At 47.3% G+C, this 18617-nt stretch overlaps 1 protein-coding gene across 9 annotated transcripts in view; it reads right to left on the bottom strand.

Annotated features, from left to right (window-relative positions):
* dlg3 (discs, large homolog 3 (Drosophila)) overlaps positions 1 to 18617 on the bottom strand; it is a 61328-nt gene that overhangs the window by 28950 nt on the left and 13761 nt on the right. For 2 of the 9 annotated variants that reach the window (XM_078100595.1, XM_078100594.1), the window contains exon 1: positions 16058 to 17390. The exons of 6 other annotated variants lie outside the window; for them this stretch is intronic. In XM_078100595.1, coding sequence (XP_077956721.1) covers positions 16058 to 16477 — 420 coding nt within the window. In that variant the 5' untranslated portion in view covers positions 16478 to 17390. Of the gene's footprint in view, positions 1 to 16057; positions 17391 to 18617 lie in introns of those variants that run through there. One more of the 9 variants, XM_078100593.1, reaches the window with a different exon arrangement.

Raw genomic sequence — 18617 nt, forward strand, 5'->3', positions numbered from 1 at the left:
AGCAGCAGATTTGACCTACTCCACTCGGTGATGATGTGCTATGACTCTGGACAGTTGTGGCTGTAACCCCCCCCCCGCCGTCAGCACAATCAGACCGCCGTTGTAATCTGCACACGGACCAACAGATGCTCGCGTCTGCGCTCGCGTCTGCACATCTGACATGGCTGCGTTGCGATTTTTGGGGAGGGCCGCTGCCCCTCGTCGACCGGCAGGCCGAGCTGCCGAATCCACCACCGAGGCCACATGTGCCAAAACACACCTGCTGCAGTCTAATGCCTGCGGTGCTTATCGCAAGTATCAGAGCGGTCCAATGCCCCCCCGCCCCCCATCCCCACCGGGTGGGATCACTGGACCTAGAAGAGCATCTGAAAGACAATAAACCCATCAGTTGGAGGAAGCGGACGTATTATCCTGGCCCGGGATTGCCGCATAATCCCTTTATTTAAATCTCACATAACAAGCGGACAAAAGGAATAATGAAATATAATCTCAATATGATTCGGCGATTTACTCAGGTAACTTGGATTAGCATGGATTACGCCGACGGGCCTTTACGACTGTTGGTAAACGTCTTCGCTGACCAGACGCCCAGAGGAGCAAAAACGGTGGATTGAAGACTTTCCGTTCTGACCACCACCGATGTTTGTGACACATTCTGGAAGTTGCCTTTAAGGGCCTTTAACAGGAGACCAAATTGAATAGCATTTGAAAAGCAGCCTCTTGCAGATTGATTGTTTTTAGGACAGGAGGCGATCGAAATGTCTTTGGGTGTGTTCCGTGTGAATGTGGCTCATATGAAAGAGATTCAATGGATGAGGCAGAACAAGATTTCACACATTATGCCTCTGCATCGAAAAGGACGAGGATCACTGTTAGCGGCTTTCAAAGGAAAATGTTCAAACGCTACAACGATCAGAAATCCAATACCGGAAAGACTTTTCTACCTGTGAAGACCTTTTACATGGACGACACTTTGACAAGACGGCCTCATTTGCACCTGGTATTAACACGTGACCCCTTTATTCTCTGGATGGTGACATCTGATCCATGGTCCTGTTGAGCAAGGCAGCAATGTTGGACGTGCCCGGTCCAAGAAACCATCATAAATGCAGCTCTATTGTGTTGAGATTTGGCATCCTGGTTACCATCAAATCTGCACCTTTCCTTTAAATTCAGTCATTGTGAAATGTTTTCACAGACAGTTGTAATTTACTCAGGACGACAATGGCTCAGGCGATCCGTGGACACTCGTACATGTGGACTGAGACGTGGAGGCGAGTGACACAGAGACATCGTGTACGCACAACGACAATGCGGCCAGACTGCTCCCACAGCGTGAGATCATTACAACGGGTCCCACGTGACCGCCGAGGAGAGAAGAACGCGTCTTTCTTTGCCTCCTCCTCTCACTGCCTCGTCTCCTCCGCCCATCTGTTCGCAATGGTTTCTTTCTTCATCAATCCATCATCTCGCCGTGGTGTCAGCTGAGACCGCGTGCGTCTGCCTCTTGTCTCTCGTCGTCCCGGCGCCACAGAGCGCCGACCTCGGCCCCCGCGGACCCTCGGGGCCGCACAGACTCCCGCTGAACCTCGGCGAGAAAAAGGGGCACGGGCTTCGTCCAAATTGTTAAATAATCAATGTGTTGTTATGGTAACCGGGGCTCGCACAGTATTGGCCCGCGAGCCCGCTCAGCCGCCCGCCCCCCCCCACCGCTTTCCCCGCTTCACCTCACAGGGCTCTCTCACTGCAGTTTATGCGGCTCTGCGCTCACACGTGCCTGATGGGGGCCGGTTGTGCCCAGCTGCCTTTCACTGCTCCCTGTACACATCACACACACACACACACACACGCCTCACACACATACACACACACACACACACACCACTCCTTAAATCCACATGTTAACGCTGCAATGGAGTCAGGAAACAGCTCGATGGCAAACACTGACACGCAAATGCATCAGCTGACAATTCGACCACACTGCATTTAATAGCTGTACATAGATATGAATATATCTGTATACGCTACATGATCTGGGCGTAAATGAAACGGCTCAACATTTCGGTAAATACCATCATTGACCGTCTGGCTGAAAAATAGATGGTAAAACTGAGGCCGCCTTCATGTCTGTAAACAGAAAGCTGTCGGCTAACACAGCGTGGTCTCATAAGTGGGGGAGGGCTGGTTTGCTCCGTCTAAACTGGTAGAAAAATGTACCCACGACTCAATGATGCAAAATATATCTTGTTGGTTTGATCCGTACAAAAACATTTAAGTTAGCCACTTTGTTGCCGTCGGGCGGATTCAGGCCGACTGTTTCCCTGTAGTGTTCAGTCTTTAAGCAAAGACCCGTTCAACTGGATGCTGCGGCTCAGCTTCGAACTGTGAGTGGTATCGAAGACGTCATCTCATAATCAGCAAGGAGTTATCTCTCAAATATGAAACTTGTTTTATTTACAACATACCAGTGATGCTGTTAGCAAATGCCCCAAAAACAGAACTAAATGCGCTGCAGCTGACCATCAAAAGAAAATCGATTTTTTTAAATGCACGATGACACAAATGATACCGATGATACTTTTTTGCTGGTAGCATGGAGGGGAAGAACAAGCTGGGGGGGGGGGGGGTTCACATGTGCAGATGCAAGCGCAGTAACCCCTTCCTGCTCGGGCTTCCTCTCTGGGCCGGGCACGCCGACATGGCAGCCCGGCCTCCAGTGGCGACATCGCAGTGAGATGCCCCCAGTCACTCAACTGATACAGCCGACGCCAAAGGAAGCTCTTCCCTCGGCAACAAGGCGAAGCCGGCGGCAGCAGATGCGTGCAGGACAAACGGGCCGTGCTCGTGTTCCTTCCTTTCCCGAAGCCTCCGGTGCCGCTGCGGCTCTCGTCGGCCTCTCGTAGGCCGCGCTGCAGTCCAATCGATACCGACTCAATTACCATGCAGCCAACATCTCGTTCACGCCGTGGCTCTCTCCCCCTCCCTCCCTCCCCCTCTCCCGGCGCCAGAGGGAAGAGGGAAGGAGGGGGGGGGCAAGGTGAGCGACGGATTGACGGGAGCCCAGAACCCACGACAAGCTCGCCGCTGCGTCCGCTGCTCGGGGACGAAGGCGGAAATGGCGGAGATGTAATAAAGAAGAAAGCCCCTCGCGGCAAAGGTCAACCGCTCCCCGCTCGTGCCGCGACGCCGGCCGTTCATTTCGACCAGGCAGCCACAAGGAAATGAATTAGCTCTCATAAAATGGCCCCATTAAAGCTAAAAGTCTTTGCGGTTTGATGGCTATGATTGAGCATTGTGACTCGTGTTGGCCCCCTCGTCCAAACCCTCCCAACGCCGCAGACGCTCATTCGCGAGACCATAATTAATAGCCAGTCGCAGCTGTCAGCGGCGCTCCCTCCTCATCTTTATGTAATATTGCAAAAGCATGCTCTGGCTTACCTCTCCGTCATGCTGGGCAGCTCCGAACGAGAGCTGGCTATTTTGACCTTCACAAGTGCAGCCACAGAGGGGAATGTACTTAGCGTGATGAATATTCAGAACGCTGCTGCCCTCCGCAATTCTGCGGACGATTGATCAGGTTTTGAACGCGGCAGCCGGCTCCGTGTGCGTGATTTCCGTGTGCGTGCAGAATGTACACATGTGCACTGGTGACCACTAGATCACAATTGATTTTAAACACAAAAAAACAACAAGCGCCGACAAACCCATGTGTGCAAAGCCACATTGGAAGAGACGCCACGGCGCCATTTCTCCGATCGACTCATCCCCTGCCTGGCGGAATGACGGCGGCCACGCCAACGCCACCAGGCCGCTGCGTCACAAAGCAACGGCCGCGGCGAAAGTTGCCGATTGGAAAGGCTCCATAATGAAAGGGAGCCAGTCATCAGCATGCCTCCTATGATCCCGCCCCCACTGCTTCCTCTACATCAGAGGTCACTGCGGCGTGTTACCTCACAGCTCTTGACTAGTTGCTATCCCTTGTTGCTAAGCCGAGAGAGCTGCTAAGCCCGTTCGTCTCTGGTGTTTTGGATCCTGCGCTGAGTACCGGCGACGGCCTGAAACCACACAACTGAGAGCGCTTCCATTTTGATGCTTTCGCCACTGTCACCTCCGCCAGCGCTGTTGTATTACGTTTATATTGAATGATTCTGCTGCTGTGGCGTCATTATGGAGACGCGGATTGTCTTGATTGATTTATATTAATCATTATATTTTTCTGTTTATTTGAGCGTGTGTGTGTGTGTGTGTGTCGCCTTTTGATGCTGACGGTGTTGCCAAGGAAACGGTCTTTATTTGACAGGTGAAATATCTCCCTGTGCAAACAGATTAGAGACGCTTCCACTAATTCATCTTTCTACAAAAGCGCTGCATCTACATTTTCCTATGAAGGCTCTCTTTAGTGTAGTCAAAGCAAAGCGCATCAAATACTTGTAAGTCAAATCAAACGATTTGCTTAACAGTGAGTTCAGAGACTGACAGCCAAGTAAGAAGCGTAGCTTAGCATAAAGACAGCTAGCGTGGCTTTGCTGCCTCTAAAGCCCAATAACGGTGGTATCATTTGTACGGCTTGTTCTGAGCTTAGACGACACAAGACTTGCAAGAGTTAAACGAGAAAATAGAAATAATGACCTTCAGGGATCCCAGTGGAGGCAGATTTAGTTTCTCTTGCCGTTTCAGTCTTTGGAGTTAGGTATAAGTAGAAGGTATCAATCTTCTGATCTATCACACTGCCAGAAAGCAAATTTCCCAAAGTGTTCCTTTTTAAAAGGTGTTAAGCTGCCTCCATCAGTCTTAACTCTCTCCTTGCAGCTTAAACTTATTGAGTAGATGAGCTCACAGCAGCTGAAAAGGGATGCACAAAAAAACATGTAGTAGCAGAAAACTCCCCTGATGAACCACAGTGCTCTGTACTTTTACGAGGAGGGCTCTCTAATCTGTTCCACTCTGATCGGATTCACTTTTTGTCACCTTCATTTCTCTCATTCATTTCCACCCCAGAACACAATCTTCTGAGCTGCAATTAGTCCCTTCCAATTTAAGACTTTTTCGTTTCTTTTAAATGGGAACATTGGAGTGTGATTCTGCGTCATGAACCCATGGTTGTGAGAAACACTCTCCCCTCAGGCCACCGTGGTCCTTAAACCCATCTGATGCAGAAAAACATCCCTTTACGACCTTTAAAAACCGTAATCCTTCATTCAGTTGTTCTTCCTTTTTGTCTTTAAAATGTGGCCCCAACATTTCAGACTAGAACATATGGAAACTACGGCTCCTCAGCTGATACTGGTTCGCGATCCGGGGGGGGGGGCTCCGAAGTCACAGCCCGTCTCCACGTACAGCGGCAGCGATCCTGCTGTCGTGGTTGAGTTTTTCGTGCCGTCCTATAAGCTCCACACGGGGGAACGCCCACGCACCCACATATCTCCATTCACTACAATAGCGCGAGTTTTGGCTCACAATAAGTGTAGGTGTTGAAAGTGATGAAGAATTACAGTAAGTAGGACAACGGGCGAGGCAACAGAAACAGGAGCCGTGCCTCTTGTTTCTCTGTGATAGTTATGAATACATGAGCACATTTATCCATATGCTGATGTATTTAGCGCCAAATAGCAGAGGGAGTAGAAAACAGGGCATTGTTTTTAACGTTTGTAGCACTTTGGCGATTGCCAAATCAATCTGCCTCCTGTCGAGGGTCCAGATTTACCCTTCTTCTCTGCCCACCTCGGGGAGCGCTGAGGATTCACAGCGTGCGATGAAAGCAGCTGCTTAAATGTACTGAAGAGATATCACAAACGCTGATCTGAAAACACTCAAACGTTGATGCCGGGACGCTTTAGCAGAGGTTCATTTGATCACAGACTCGGTACCAGCTGGCCGTCAGAACCAGCTCTGCTGGACAGAATATGGGGTGAGATGGCCTCAAAAATACAATTTGAATGCAACGAGAAGCAGCGAGGTGTTTTATTTTATCTTATTCAATTTAACATCTGCAGGTTTCCTTCGAGAATCTTGGGAAAATTGTAATCCATAATGTAAATAAATAGGGATTTATCTGATAACAATGTTCATTTGGGGATTGTCTGATTAATAAATGTGTAGCTCAAAGTCAAAGATGAGAACCAAAAATAGCATCCTGTTATATTGTAATAATCTTTTATGAAAACTGTTAAATAATTTACTGTCAAACACCAAATCGATACATTTTCTATTAATTTAAACTCCGCCCACCCCCCAAAAATAATTTGTAGTGATCATTCCGCATTTGTGAATGTGAGTGGTTTAACAAAAACAAAAAAAAAAACAATCATGGTCATTGTTTTTTATGTAAGATGTTTAACAATTTCTCATTGTTAGAATTTTATGAAAACCTCCGGTCTGAGTGTTTTTAGCAAAGCAGCTGTTTGACGATGAAATCAAAAAGCACAGCGGTTTTGCGTTGAAATTCGTTATGAACAAACAGCATTGCGAAATTGAAATATCGTGTTTCAATAAATATGTTTCAAGGAGGATTCATCTCTAATATAAACAATCATAAGGACCTTTACTCCTGGCTGGTATGCAGGACGTGGCTGATTACACGATTGGACATTTCAATGGCTCGTATTGGCTTTTACAAGCAGGCCGATCAGGACCTGCAGGCGATGGAGCTGCTGGCTGGAGGAGCTCGTCACACCACGATGGAGGCGCGTCGGACACAGCAGAGCGCCGCTCACCGCGTACCTACAGCTCGCCCTCAGGACGCGTCTATTCTGTGAGCCCATCTTCGATCCATTCTTTCTCCGTGCGAATAGGTTGTACTTTACTTGTACTCTGGTCTCAATGCGGCATTTAAAAGAAAAACAAAAAACATCCGCCTGCGTATCAGCGTTGCAGCCTGTGGGTAATTAGCCAGCTGAGCGGCAAAGCTCCTGTGCAGCTCTGACTGAGGCGGCACCATGGCAACCAACAGCGCCGTGTCCAGCCCATGCTCCGCCCCCTCCACCCCCCCCCCCCCCCCACCTCCCTCTGTCTTAAAGAGAAGGTCACGCAACAGACATTAATATATAATTAGCGACTGGATTAACCAAACAAAGAAGAGGCCTGAGAAAAGGCGGCGATGTGTCAACTTTTTGTGCGCATTAACTGATCTGAATTTATTTCAGTCCATCCAGCCAGGATCCATCTGGATGAGAGGAATGTGGGTAGAAAAAGGCATCTTGCAGCTTTGGAGGTATTTACGAGAGAGCAGTTCCTCCCTCTAAGTAGTGTTTTTACAGCAGTAAGAGAAGGGTTTACAGTAATCTGAAGAATATACTTTATGATTAGGTATTGGGAATGGAAAATAAGCCAAATGCAAAGTTGCTAATGAGAGTATCAATGCACTATTTTGTCAGACGCCTCATGAGCAATACAGACTTTACTGTAGCTGCTAATAATTATTAAAAGTGCAAAGACGGAAACTAACAAATGAGCACATTACATTGTATTGTGTCCTTATGGGAGGCTGATATGACAGCATACTGAACTTAACGGGTGTGATCTGTGAGCTTCTTACTGAAACCTTTCTATAAAATCCACCTGACCTTGCGTTGACATCAATGGGCTAAGTACCTAACCGCTGCTTTAGGCTATTCAAATTCCAGTGGGACACTCTCTTTTTTCCTCTAAAGGGGGTAATATATCTATCTACGTTATTCTTGGTTGAGTATTTTGTACATTAAACGATCCTCAGAATGCAGATGCAATATAAAATCTAACTTAAATTTTCTAGATTTGCACTACTGAAACATTCCCCACAAACATACTACTACTGTAATGAATGATTTGTAGAAGCCGTCATTTAGTGATAAAACAATGATCATTTATTGCAAAACTAATTATGCAAAACATGGAATGTGAATGTGAGCCTAGACAATCCCAAACACATAAAGCTGACGGAGTTAAACATAAATACAATCAGTCATGAAAGTAATGAATGTAAATGAAGCTGCAAACTGAGAGGTTGGACCACCGCGTGCAAACCACTTGATATAAACAGAAACCTTTAGCATAACATGGTAATCCAGAAGATTTTAACTTACATTTGACCCTATATCCCACTGACATGGCTGTTGGATGTTCTAGGAAAACAGAAACCTCGGCTGGTATTTGACTAAAAATAGATTCTAAAAAGCGTCGCACCTTCATTAGCAATTGTTCTGCTGGTAATTTGGAAAAATGACCTTTCCATCAAGAGGCCGAATTGATGGTCAGGTGGCTCAGCTGATCATACCTGGCTGTCGCTGCTTTACAAACCACTGGCTAGACTGCAGACAAAAATAGAACCCTATTCCAGCAATAAAAAAAAAAATATATATATATATATTCATCCAGAAAGCTATTGGCAACATCATGTCCACATTTCTCTGCAGTTTATTCTACATAAGGCCATATAAAACTAATCTACCCAAGAAAAGGTGAGGAGGAATCTGGATTTGGTATTATATCCATAAAAGCAATTCAAAGGCAAAGATGTACTAACAACAGCGTAATAAGACGTATGATATTAAGCAGGGATCGCTTGCATTGTTTTCATCCCCGACAGGTTGAGTGCCTGATCTCTCTTTATCCGTCTCAGCGGGTAGATAATGGTAATAAAATAATAAAGGATTGTCTGTTTGGTGGGGGAAAACAGGAAGTCCATTTGAGCCAAACATATGCCGTCACAATCCACCACTAAATATCCACTCTAAAAGTGGTTAAAAACTGGGATTGCTCTTGCTAGTTTTAACCTGTGAACTTCAGTGCCAACCGCCCTTGGCACATGGCAGTTTTAGCGTTAGAATAGATTGGGCATGTGTTCAAGATCTTCATCATCTACATAAAGTCAAACAATCGTCACCAAGCTCAGTCAGCTGTGAACATGACGTGACGAGGCATAGATTTGTGTGTTCCTGTACATACTAAACACATGCTACACTAATCATACGGATGAGTTTGCTGCTGCAGCGTCCTCTCTGAATTCTGCTGCACACGCGAAAATGAAGCCTTTGATTCGTACTATGCAAGAAGAAATAAAGCGCGGAGGAGGAGAAGGGCGGAGGAAGACAGGAGGGGGATGATAGAAATGATGAACACTGAGAAAACAACGCACGTACAAAAAAAAGAAGAAAAAAAAAGAGAGGCCAGACCAAATGGCTGAAGGGCCGCTTGGATAATGCATTAGGCAGAGATGGCACTCAGAGCAGCTACACATGGTAGGAAATGCACTGCCTCGCCAAATGTCCTCCTCCACACCCACGCAGCGGCGTACTTACAGACATGTGCCCCGGAAAATGTAAGAGCAATGATGATTTAAAGAGATGAACATTGGATCACTTATTGGAGTTTATACATCTCCAGGTACGGCCGGGCTTTAAAGATCTCTGCAGGAGTTTGACTGAATTCCTACCGGTGAAGCTGCTGCCTTTGACTCACTTCACATTGCTTCTACTGTGTGCCAAGTGTGTAGGAGAACTACGGAGGGACGGCGTTTGCTTCTGGGCTAAAACATGGCGGCGAGGTCCGTGAGGAGGACCCTCTCTGTACACTACAGAAGACAAGCGTGTTTAACACTTTCTGCAACTGCTCCAAATTAAAAGCCTGCCTAGAATGGGAGACATTATTCCCTATGTGCAATGCTCGCTCTTATTGTGAAACATCGGAGAAGGCAGTGTTTTTTATTAAAAGCAATTTTAAAAAAACTGGAAAATGGTGGCGACTGAATTATTGAATAAAAACAGTAAAACTGCAAGAAAGGAGTGAGTGTGACATGATCATGTAGCTTTACGGATGGAATACATTAATTTATCAGGACAACCGGCGAACACGGAGGAAACTACGCTTCCTCAGAAGCCAAATAACTTTCTCACGAAAATATATAAAACAACTAACAGCCATAGCCTGTTAAATGTGAGCTGAACACAATATCTACTGTGTCTTTTCTATGGAACCACATGCTTATCTACCGTTTAGCTGTTGATTTGAAATCATTTGGAACCTAATTATTGGTTATGGGGATGCATTATTCAGCCCTCAGCCCCTGTTGATATGGAACTGTACCGCTCAGGAGTTTGTGTACCTTCTTGTAAAGTGTTACCAAAATAACAGCTGATATGATGGTTGAGTAAAACCAATGAAAGCACAAGCGCTGTTGAAAGCACCCGCACACCCACACGAAAATGAAGAGGAGTCAGAAGGCTTAGGGACCAGCTCTTCTGTGGTATTGATTGGATATACACATATTCCACGGCAGCACGTGGGTGATGGAGCTGGCGAAAACCTGGCTGAGAACGCTCGCACGTTCTCGCTGAAAAGAGCCGGGCACAGAAGGAGGGGGGGGATAAAATAGCTTTCATATCTGCACATACCATCTATCACACGGCGACGTCTGATTCTTTTAATTAACAGCCGCGCCGACGGCAGCGCCTAACGTGTTCTATCAAAGGCCCCCGTGTCCCTCGCTTCGCTCGCTCACAGAAAATCAGACGCTTCCATCGCTGAATCAGGAGCCCACTCGGCCGCGCACAGCACAGTCACATCTCTGGGCCCCGTCGTAGCTGTGATCAGCTAAAAGAGAGACAACTGAATAAAACCAAGCACGCAAACAAACAGCGTCCCCCCCCCCGGACCCCCTTCCCTCTCCCTTCCGTTCCCTCCTCCGGCGAGCTGATATGGGTCTGAACCCTGGCAGGGCCTCCGACAATGACCGCACGGATCCGCGTATGAGAGCAGATTCGGGGGGGGGGCAGTACAGAAGATACGATGTAGGAGGTTTGCTTGTTGCAGATAACTACAATTAAGGGGTGCTACTATGAAATTGTATGAAATCTGCAAAATGGGACGTTGGGTTTTAAATCATAATTTAGTTCTTGTAGAAATGAACCACAGCGAATGTTCTCTGCAGTCCACATAACAAAGTACAGATACAATGATCTTCTTGCTTGGATGAACAACACATCTACGATGCAACTGCAGCTCTATGTAGTTATTAAGTAAAGGTTTTATCTAACAAACTGTGGATTTGGAATGCCAAACTTGCAAAGTTGTATTACATTTAGCAGATTTATATAATCTTGTGCAAAGTCTGGCAGAGCTTAACAATTGTTGACCTTCATTCGGATTATTGAGAAACTACACTGCAACACAGGCTTCACATAAGTACTGGTTGTTACTGCCTGCATCGTCACACAAGAGTAAAGGTGGTGCACCTGCACCTTCGCTGAAGCAACCGCAGTCCAGAAAAGTACTTAAAAGCCGTTAATGGTGTTAAAATCAGAGCTCACTGTGGTGCAAACACTTTCGAATAGCTGTGCACAGTTTGCAAGAACACTTACAAGAAAGGGCAACATTCTGTCGTTAGATTTCGCATCGGGTTCAAAATCGGAGGTGTATTTAAAAATACACAATGTCTTTAACACTAAAAACAACTAGCAGATGAGAACAGTATCTCCTGCTACTTAAGAAAGATCGGTCCTGTTCGCCCAAATTTAAATTATGGTTGTTTTTGTGAATACAATGAGCTTGCAGATGAACAGCCTCATGATAAAGTGGGAGGAACCAACCAGAGATATTTGGCATCTCCTGTATCCTTTGATCTGAAGCCATTTGTCTGGATGGCTAAACGTCAAGTTTACCGAGACCTGCATGCTTTTCCTGGTGGTGAAATTCAAACTCTTAAAAGGTTAACATCCCGCTGCTGGTGGTTGAATCCAGAGATGGGGACTCGAGTTTGAGACTCGGACTCGAGTGCGACTTAAGTCGCACACACAGTGACTTCAGACTTGACTTGAGACTCGTCCTCGAAAGACTTCAGACTCGACCTTGAGCTTTGGGACTCGTGAACAATGTTTAATTTTAGGAAACATCTGATGAGCTCGGTATAGCGAGCTCATCAGATGTTTCCCTCCGATACCTGCCTACGTAACACATACATTGACATATATTGCTGGCTGCGGCGGCGCGTGTGTTGTCAAAGATGTCGAATGCACCGGCCGCTACTGTGCCATTCGCCGTGAGCTTTGGGTTCAAAACTTTCCTACAAGACGGCAACAAAAGAACCGCGAAATGCAATTCATGCGGTATTACCATAAAAGATTCGGGCTCAACCACGTCCAATTTTATCAGGCATCTGAAAACTCACCGATAGGTGAGTAAACATGTTTAGCTAAGCAAGCATTGACCATCTACCGTTAGCTTGCTTCTGGCTTTAGCTACGACCCAACGTTACGGGAACAAATTATTACGCTCTGCAAGTGAAAAACTAATTTTCATTGCTTGCATTTTGCAATATTTTCTTGATACCCAGAGTACCATTTTTTCAGTTCATAACCTTGTGGTATCAGGTGGGCTTTGTTGGACATATAATTGTAAGCTAATATACGTGTGGCAACACTTATTATAACCACAAGAGACTTGAGACTTGACTTGGACTCTAGCTCAGAGACTTGAGACTTGACTTGGACTCTTGACTTGACTTGTGAGCATCTCTGGTTGAATCTGACATTAAGCATGTGTCCGAGACAGATGAGTACAGGGTTTGAAGTGGAGGATGAACAGATCTCAATGGGTATTTACACTGTTTCAGCTTGTTGGGGTGAGCCACATCATCGGAACCGCGACCACTGCTCCGTTAGAGAAAGAAGGATGAATGCGCCGAGTGGACAGAAATCTGGGGTTTGAGAAAGCCTTCAAACTCTCCCACACCTGAGACGTGTGTCGGGCGAGCGACGACTGAAGTCGTCATCTCGACATCTCGGCCAGACGTACAAAATGACCAAACGGCAGCTGCTTCACACCAGCGCCTGTGACGTGAAGGAAACCTACGACCGCAAGAGGGACGACAGACACAAGCACATATTTTGTGTCCCATGAGAAGAAAGATCCCACAACCAGGCGGCGCTTTCAACGTGTCCTTGTCTCTCGAGGTCGACGTTGTCTGGCCTCACGAGGAGTCCTCCGTTTATGAGTAGTGAGAGACACCTCTGGTTTAGAATTATCAAGAACATCCATTACGCCTCGTTGCTTTACTCCATTCTTAATCTGCATTTAAACGCAGCCCTCACCTGTTTAAAAAAATGTGTTCTGTCTTTTTTTAATCCTAAAACGAGCTCATCTAAATCTCCCTTCATCTGATGATGATATTCCAAGTTTAAGATGGAGCCTTTCAGGGTAACGGCCTGGGATCCAGCTCGCGATATCGGGACATGGAGCACAGGTACATCCCATCCGTTAATACTCTCCGGGTTGCTCTTACAGGAATGGCAAATGAAATCCGGCCGACGCTAAATCTCACCGCACAGACGTACAAACCAATGGTACCAATAAATCAACGAGACAATAAGAGAAACACACACGCACGCGAGCGCCAACATCTTTTATCCGGGCCCGAAGGCTTTCCAGTCGTAATCACCTCTGGGAGTGTTTGAGATGGAGCGCCCACCGCGCCTCGGCCTGCACTTAAACTACCACAGTCACCGCGGAGGCCTGTTAAGAACAACGGCTTGGGCAGAGCCTTCGGTGCCAAATCTCCATGCTGATAAATAAAGTAAAATCCAATTAATATTTTAGCCACGGCGCTGGAGAACACACAAAGACATATTGAAGGCCGGGGTGGGGGGGGGGGGGGGCTTTCTGAATGACGCTCCCGGTAGACCGGGGTCTCTACTTCTCTCAGATTTAAATTCAAAAGCCCTTGTTTTAAAGAATGTTCTCATAATCCCAACTGTGATCATCCATAATTAACCTAGCAAGCGCTTGACAGAAACGGCACAATTGTTTGGTAAATAAATAAGAAACAAATGAATGAATACGCCGCCATCATCATCATGTCTCGGGGTTGTGTAACGATTTCCTCACATGTGCATGAAAGGTTGACGGCTACAGTAGCCATTGAAAATGTCAACGATCCAGCTATGATAAAAGCCAGCTCAGATAATTCCGGGTGACCGTGTGAGGTTTATCGTTTTTTTTTCCTCGCGCTAGCATCCCAAAAAGAAATACAGAGTTGCCGCGGAAACTGTAAGATAATAGACGTGCGCGCGTGTGTGTGTGTGCGATCGCTGCCCTGCTCTCCGGGCTGTGTGTTGTGTAGGTAGCGGGGGAGGGGCAGCGTTCCCATTTCCCCACCCGAGGATAGGCAACGATGACTGAGGATGGAGCGGAGGCGGCGGCGGTGGTGGGTGGGGTGCGTCTCCGTCCACGCCGCGGGCCGTTCCCGGGCAGCGCGCTGGCCGCTTGCATGCCCGGTTTTCGAAGAGACGGAGGGACAGATGCTTGTCCACAGTGTCAGGGCTCGCTCGCTTTTCTCTCTCTGACAGCACCACCAACTGCCTCCTCTTACATAATCCCCTCCCCCTCTCCAGGCCCACTGCCGGCCTTTATTGGCTTATTTCTCTCTTTTTCAACCCTGGCATTTTCACCCCAGGGACTGCTGCTTTCTCCTCGCCGCCGTCCATCGCTGATTCATTCTATTTTTTTTTTTATTCCGATGTGGAGGCTGCTGGTCTGAAGGCACAGAGCCTTTTGTGTGGTGCACATTCACATGTTACAGCACGGATGCTTCGTAAAGGACCAGATAGGATTCGTCCATCAACTGTGCTGCTTCAACAACGTGTGATCCCAACACGGATCACAATTAAGACGCCAGTTTGTTTCATTGTGGAAGTTGAATGTGGAATGCTGGAAATGAGCGGTAGAAAAATTAGCCGGCGATAACCGTCGGATAGTAAAATGCTCCATGTGAGCAATAAAGGCTTACATAATCCCATCTGCTGTGAGCTTTGGAATGTGTGAAACATGAAATTAAGCCCGACTGGTCAAGAAGAAAAAGTCTTCGGATAGATTTTACACCGAAGAACGCGTCGATCTCTTTTTGCCTCCTGTAGTAATCCGCCAACAGCAGCCGGGTTTGCGGTTCATGTGTGGGCTCAGCTCAGGGGGATCTCTTGCACTCTGCCACTAAAATCTCAGCCTCCATTTTACCCCTGTGCTTCTTCTCACCTTCCCTTTCCTCCCGTGGCCTCACATTTCTTCAAAACGTGGCCTCACGACGCAGGGACGACAAACGATGCAGCTTCGCTTCGCTCGCCGCAAGCACGGGACCACGTAGGCGCATACTCATGCACAGCTAGAATCATTCCTTGAATCTCATGCTCGCCGAGCTACCCTTCCCCCACCCGGGCTCACTCTCGTGCTCACATCAATGCACCTTCCTTAATTAAAGACTGCGCTTCTGAAGCTGTTCTGACCTTCTAATCAACTGGGATTTAGAAATACATGTAAATAATTGGGGGATAATAGAAACAAAATGGACACATGCAAAGAGGCCGTTTCATTCACACTGTGCGGCGTGTGTGACAGGCAGCGATTGGGCACAGATTACTGCTGATTCCCTTCTTTTTTTTCCTGACAACACGTTCGATGTATGGTGATCCTTTTGAGCAATAACTGCTTGCTAAAAAGATGGAGGCCAAATGAGAAATGGACCTGGTCTCAGAGATCAACTTCATCATCTCTTTCTCTACCCTGAGCCAATGAGACACAATCCTACATCAGTCGATCTCTGAGGGATCCATTTCTTACGTCTGATGCGCGAAACCAGTCGTCAATGTTACCAGCTTGAGAGGTAACTCGAAATAATTGCAAACTGCACCCAGGTGCTGCTTCAGTGGGTGAAAATGCACCATTTTGTTGGCCTACGGTAACTGCATCGGCGTGAGCCTTCGACGACACACACTAGGTGTGTTAAATGTATAAGCATTAGTCATCTGCATCCAATCCAAACATGAAGATCATCCCCTGTGCGCGTGCAGCGGAACCGGCTCAGTCCTGTTCTCGTCTCCTCACTCGCCTTCCAACAGAGGACCCACGGTCAACAAATGGGGGGGAAACGGAGGGCTTGGGATGAATACTAAATATGAATTCTCTCCTCTGGATCGACAGCTGATACATGACGGTCTCTGTTCTACAACAGCGGCCCCCTGCGCCCCCCCCCCCCCCCACCCACACAGACAGGCCTCACAGGCCTCAGCTATCTAGCAGAGTGAGAAAGAGGAGTTACCTGGTCGTACCACTCCCGGTTGGTGCAGGTGCACTCGGGCCACCATCCTCCTTGTCCACTGGAGTTGCCGTTGACTTTGGGGCCACACTTGGAATGGCCCTTCGGGTTGGGGCCTCCAGGGCCCCCACCAGCCATACTCTTGCCCTTACTTCTCCCCAAAGTGCCCCCTCCTCCTCCTCCTCCTCCTCCACCGCTGCCTCCACCACCACCTCCACCTCCTCCTCCTCCTCCTCCCATGCTTCCACCTCCCCCCGAGGCCGGAGGGGGTAAGGTCTGGCCTCCCCCGTACCCCGGCGGGTATCCATAGGGCTCGGCCTGCCAGTCTCCTCCGTACGACGGGGCGTCCATCCTGCGCAGGGCAGCCATACGGGTCACCTCGTAGCACTCGGGGCACTTGCAGCAGTGGTGGTGTTTGTGCATGCCGGCTGCGCTGGCTGGACCGAAGCTGAGCTGAGCGGCGTGGCACTCTGTCTCTGCTGCCTCCTCAGATCTCACAGTACACGCTGTGATCGGCTCACGGAGCGCTAATGCCGACGGAAATAACGCCGATCGCAGGAATTTTTAGAGATTTTTTTCGTTTTTGTCAAATCCTTGCCACTCTCTCCGCTTTATTCCTTTCGGATGTAGAAAAAGAAAAAAGAAGAAAAAAAAAAGGATCAAGAGAGAGGAGAAGCGGCAACGGGAAAACAAAAATACAAAATGGGCACGTAGTCTTTGTCCTCTTGACGTAGAAGATCAAAAGGAAAAATTCAAAATATTGTATACGACCACACAATCAGAGACCAGCCCCGATGGTAGAAATTTCCTCTTGCTTCTCTTGGTTCACAGTGATACGCATATAAATTCATAGATATATATATATATATTCTTTTGCTTATATATCATATATATTTACACACACAAATACATATAAAAATATGAATATAAACAGACGAGCACTAATACAGTTATGTACAGGGATAAATGTATATATAGAAATATCTATATGTGTGTGTACAAATATATATATATAGATATATAAACAATATGTATAAATAAATAATATCCTCGGACGAAAATCTTCTCCTGTTCTTGGTATCTTCCCCGGTCCGTCAAAATCTCACGCTTTTCCTCCTGCGTTGAAAATCGTTGTCTTTCTCTCTCTCTGTCTCTTCTCTCAGCCTGCAGAGAGGAGCTGAGCACTGGATCGCCTCTCAGCCTGCTTGCCCTAGATGTGGATTATTCAGAGGGATGCAAGCAAGCAAGAGGGAGATGGAGAGAGAGAGAGAGAGAGAGGGAGAGAGAGAGAGAGGGAGGGGTGGGGGAGAGAGATACGTAGCAGCATCCCTCCAGCACCTCAGCCCTGACAGCCACAACCAATCAACTGGCAGCGCTGCCATCAGCAGCAGCAGCACCAACAGGACCGAGCGCTTCGCTAGCTGCTCTTAAAGGGGCGGCGGCGGCGACGACGACGACTGAACCTCGCCGCCCGCCTCGGGTGAAAAGGTGCTGCTTCACAAATCAAGGCACAATGAAAGGCGTTGCGTTGTGTTCTTCTAATTCCTCAACAAACAAAACACAAAGGTCAGGAAGTTGTGCGACGCATGACCCCGATCCACTAATTGTGGGTCTAATCCACGTTTTTCATCAGACCATTGCAGCCAAAATTCAATTTACAGTGAGCAACCCCCCCTCCCCCCACCCACCGACTGGTAACTGGTCACCTCCACGGTCAACTCCAGTTCAGCCGCAGATTTAACGGCTTTCTCGCCAGACTGCGTGTCCCAGCAGACATCTGTAATCTCACAATGGAGCAGCAGATAGAAACCATTTTTCTTCTTCAGCTGGGTCTCACTAGTCCTGCCTCTCAGCATTGATGCCTTTGAATCACGCTGCATTACTCTACATCACTCTCTACCCCAATTCCCTCTCCCAGCAATATCACGGGCAAAGCAGCACTGCAGCTGAATTAATCGCATTGTTTAATCCTGCAGTATTCGGTCCAATTAGCACAGCGAGAGAAAAAACTGCACTCCTGGAGACTCGTTTAAGAAACATAAGTGAAATATTTTTATGTTCACAATGATGACATCAACACATGTGTACAAAACCAACAAGATTACACGCCTGGGCTTTCGAGTGGGTGGAGGAAGGGATTGAGAGTGAGGATGTGTGAGGGGGGGGAGAGGAGCGACTATATGCTTTCATGTATGTGTGGCGGTTAAATCTTCAGTAACGTGATTGTTCTGCCCGTGAACAGTTTTGCATGCTTGTGAATTTGTTTGTCGATCACAACTCGATACAAAACACACTGACACGGAGGGTGAAGGTGTATTTTCTTTTAAGATAGAATGTTACAGTGTTGCCATTAAAGCCCTGCATACATGCATTATTAATGAAATGTGACGGGGAACAGAGCAGGGTGTGTCTGCATGGGGGGGGGGGGGGGGAGTACATTTTATTTACAGAGCCTGCATGATGATACAGAGCTTTCATTGTTTTGGTTAAACTGCAGCACCCGGTGCCTTCAAACTGCATTTCAATGTACCACTTTCCTTTTAAATTGGGAAACATTTTCAGG

This window comes from Gasterosteus aculeatus, chromosome 4, assembly GCF_964276395.1.
Source record: "Gasterosteus aculeatus chromosome 4, fGasAcu3.hap1.1, whole genome shotgun sequence".
Lineage (NCBI taxonomy): Eukaryota > Metazoa > Chordata > Actinopteri > Perciformes > Gasterosteidae > Gasterosteus > Gasterosteus aculeatus.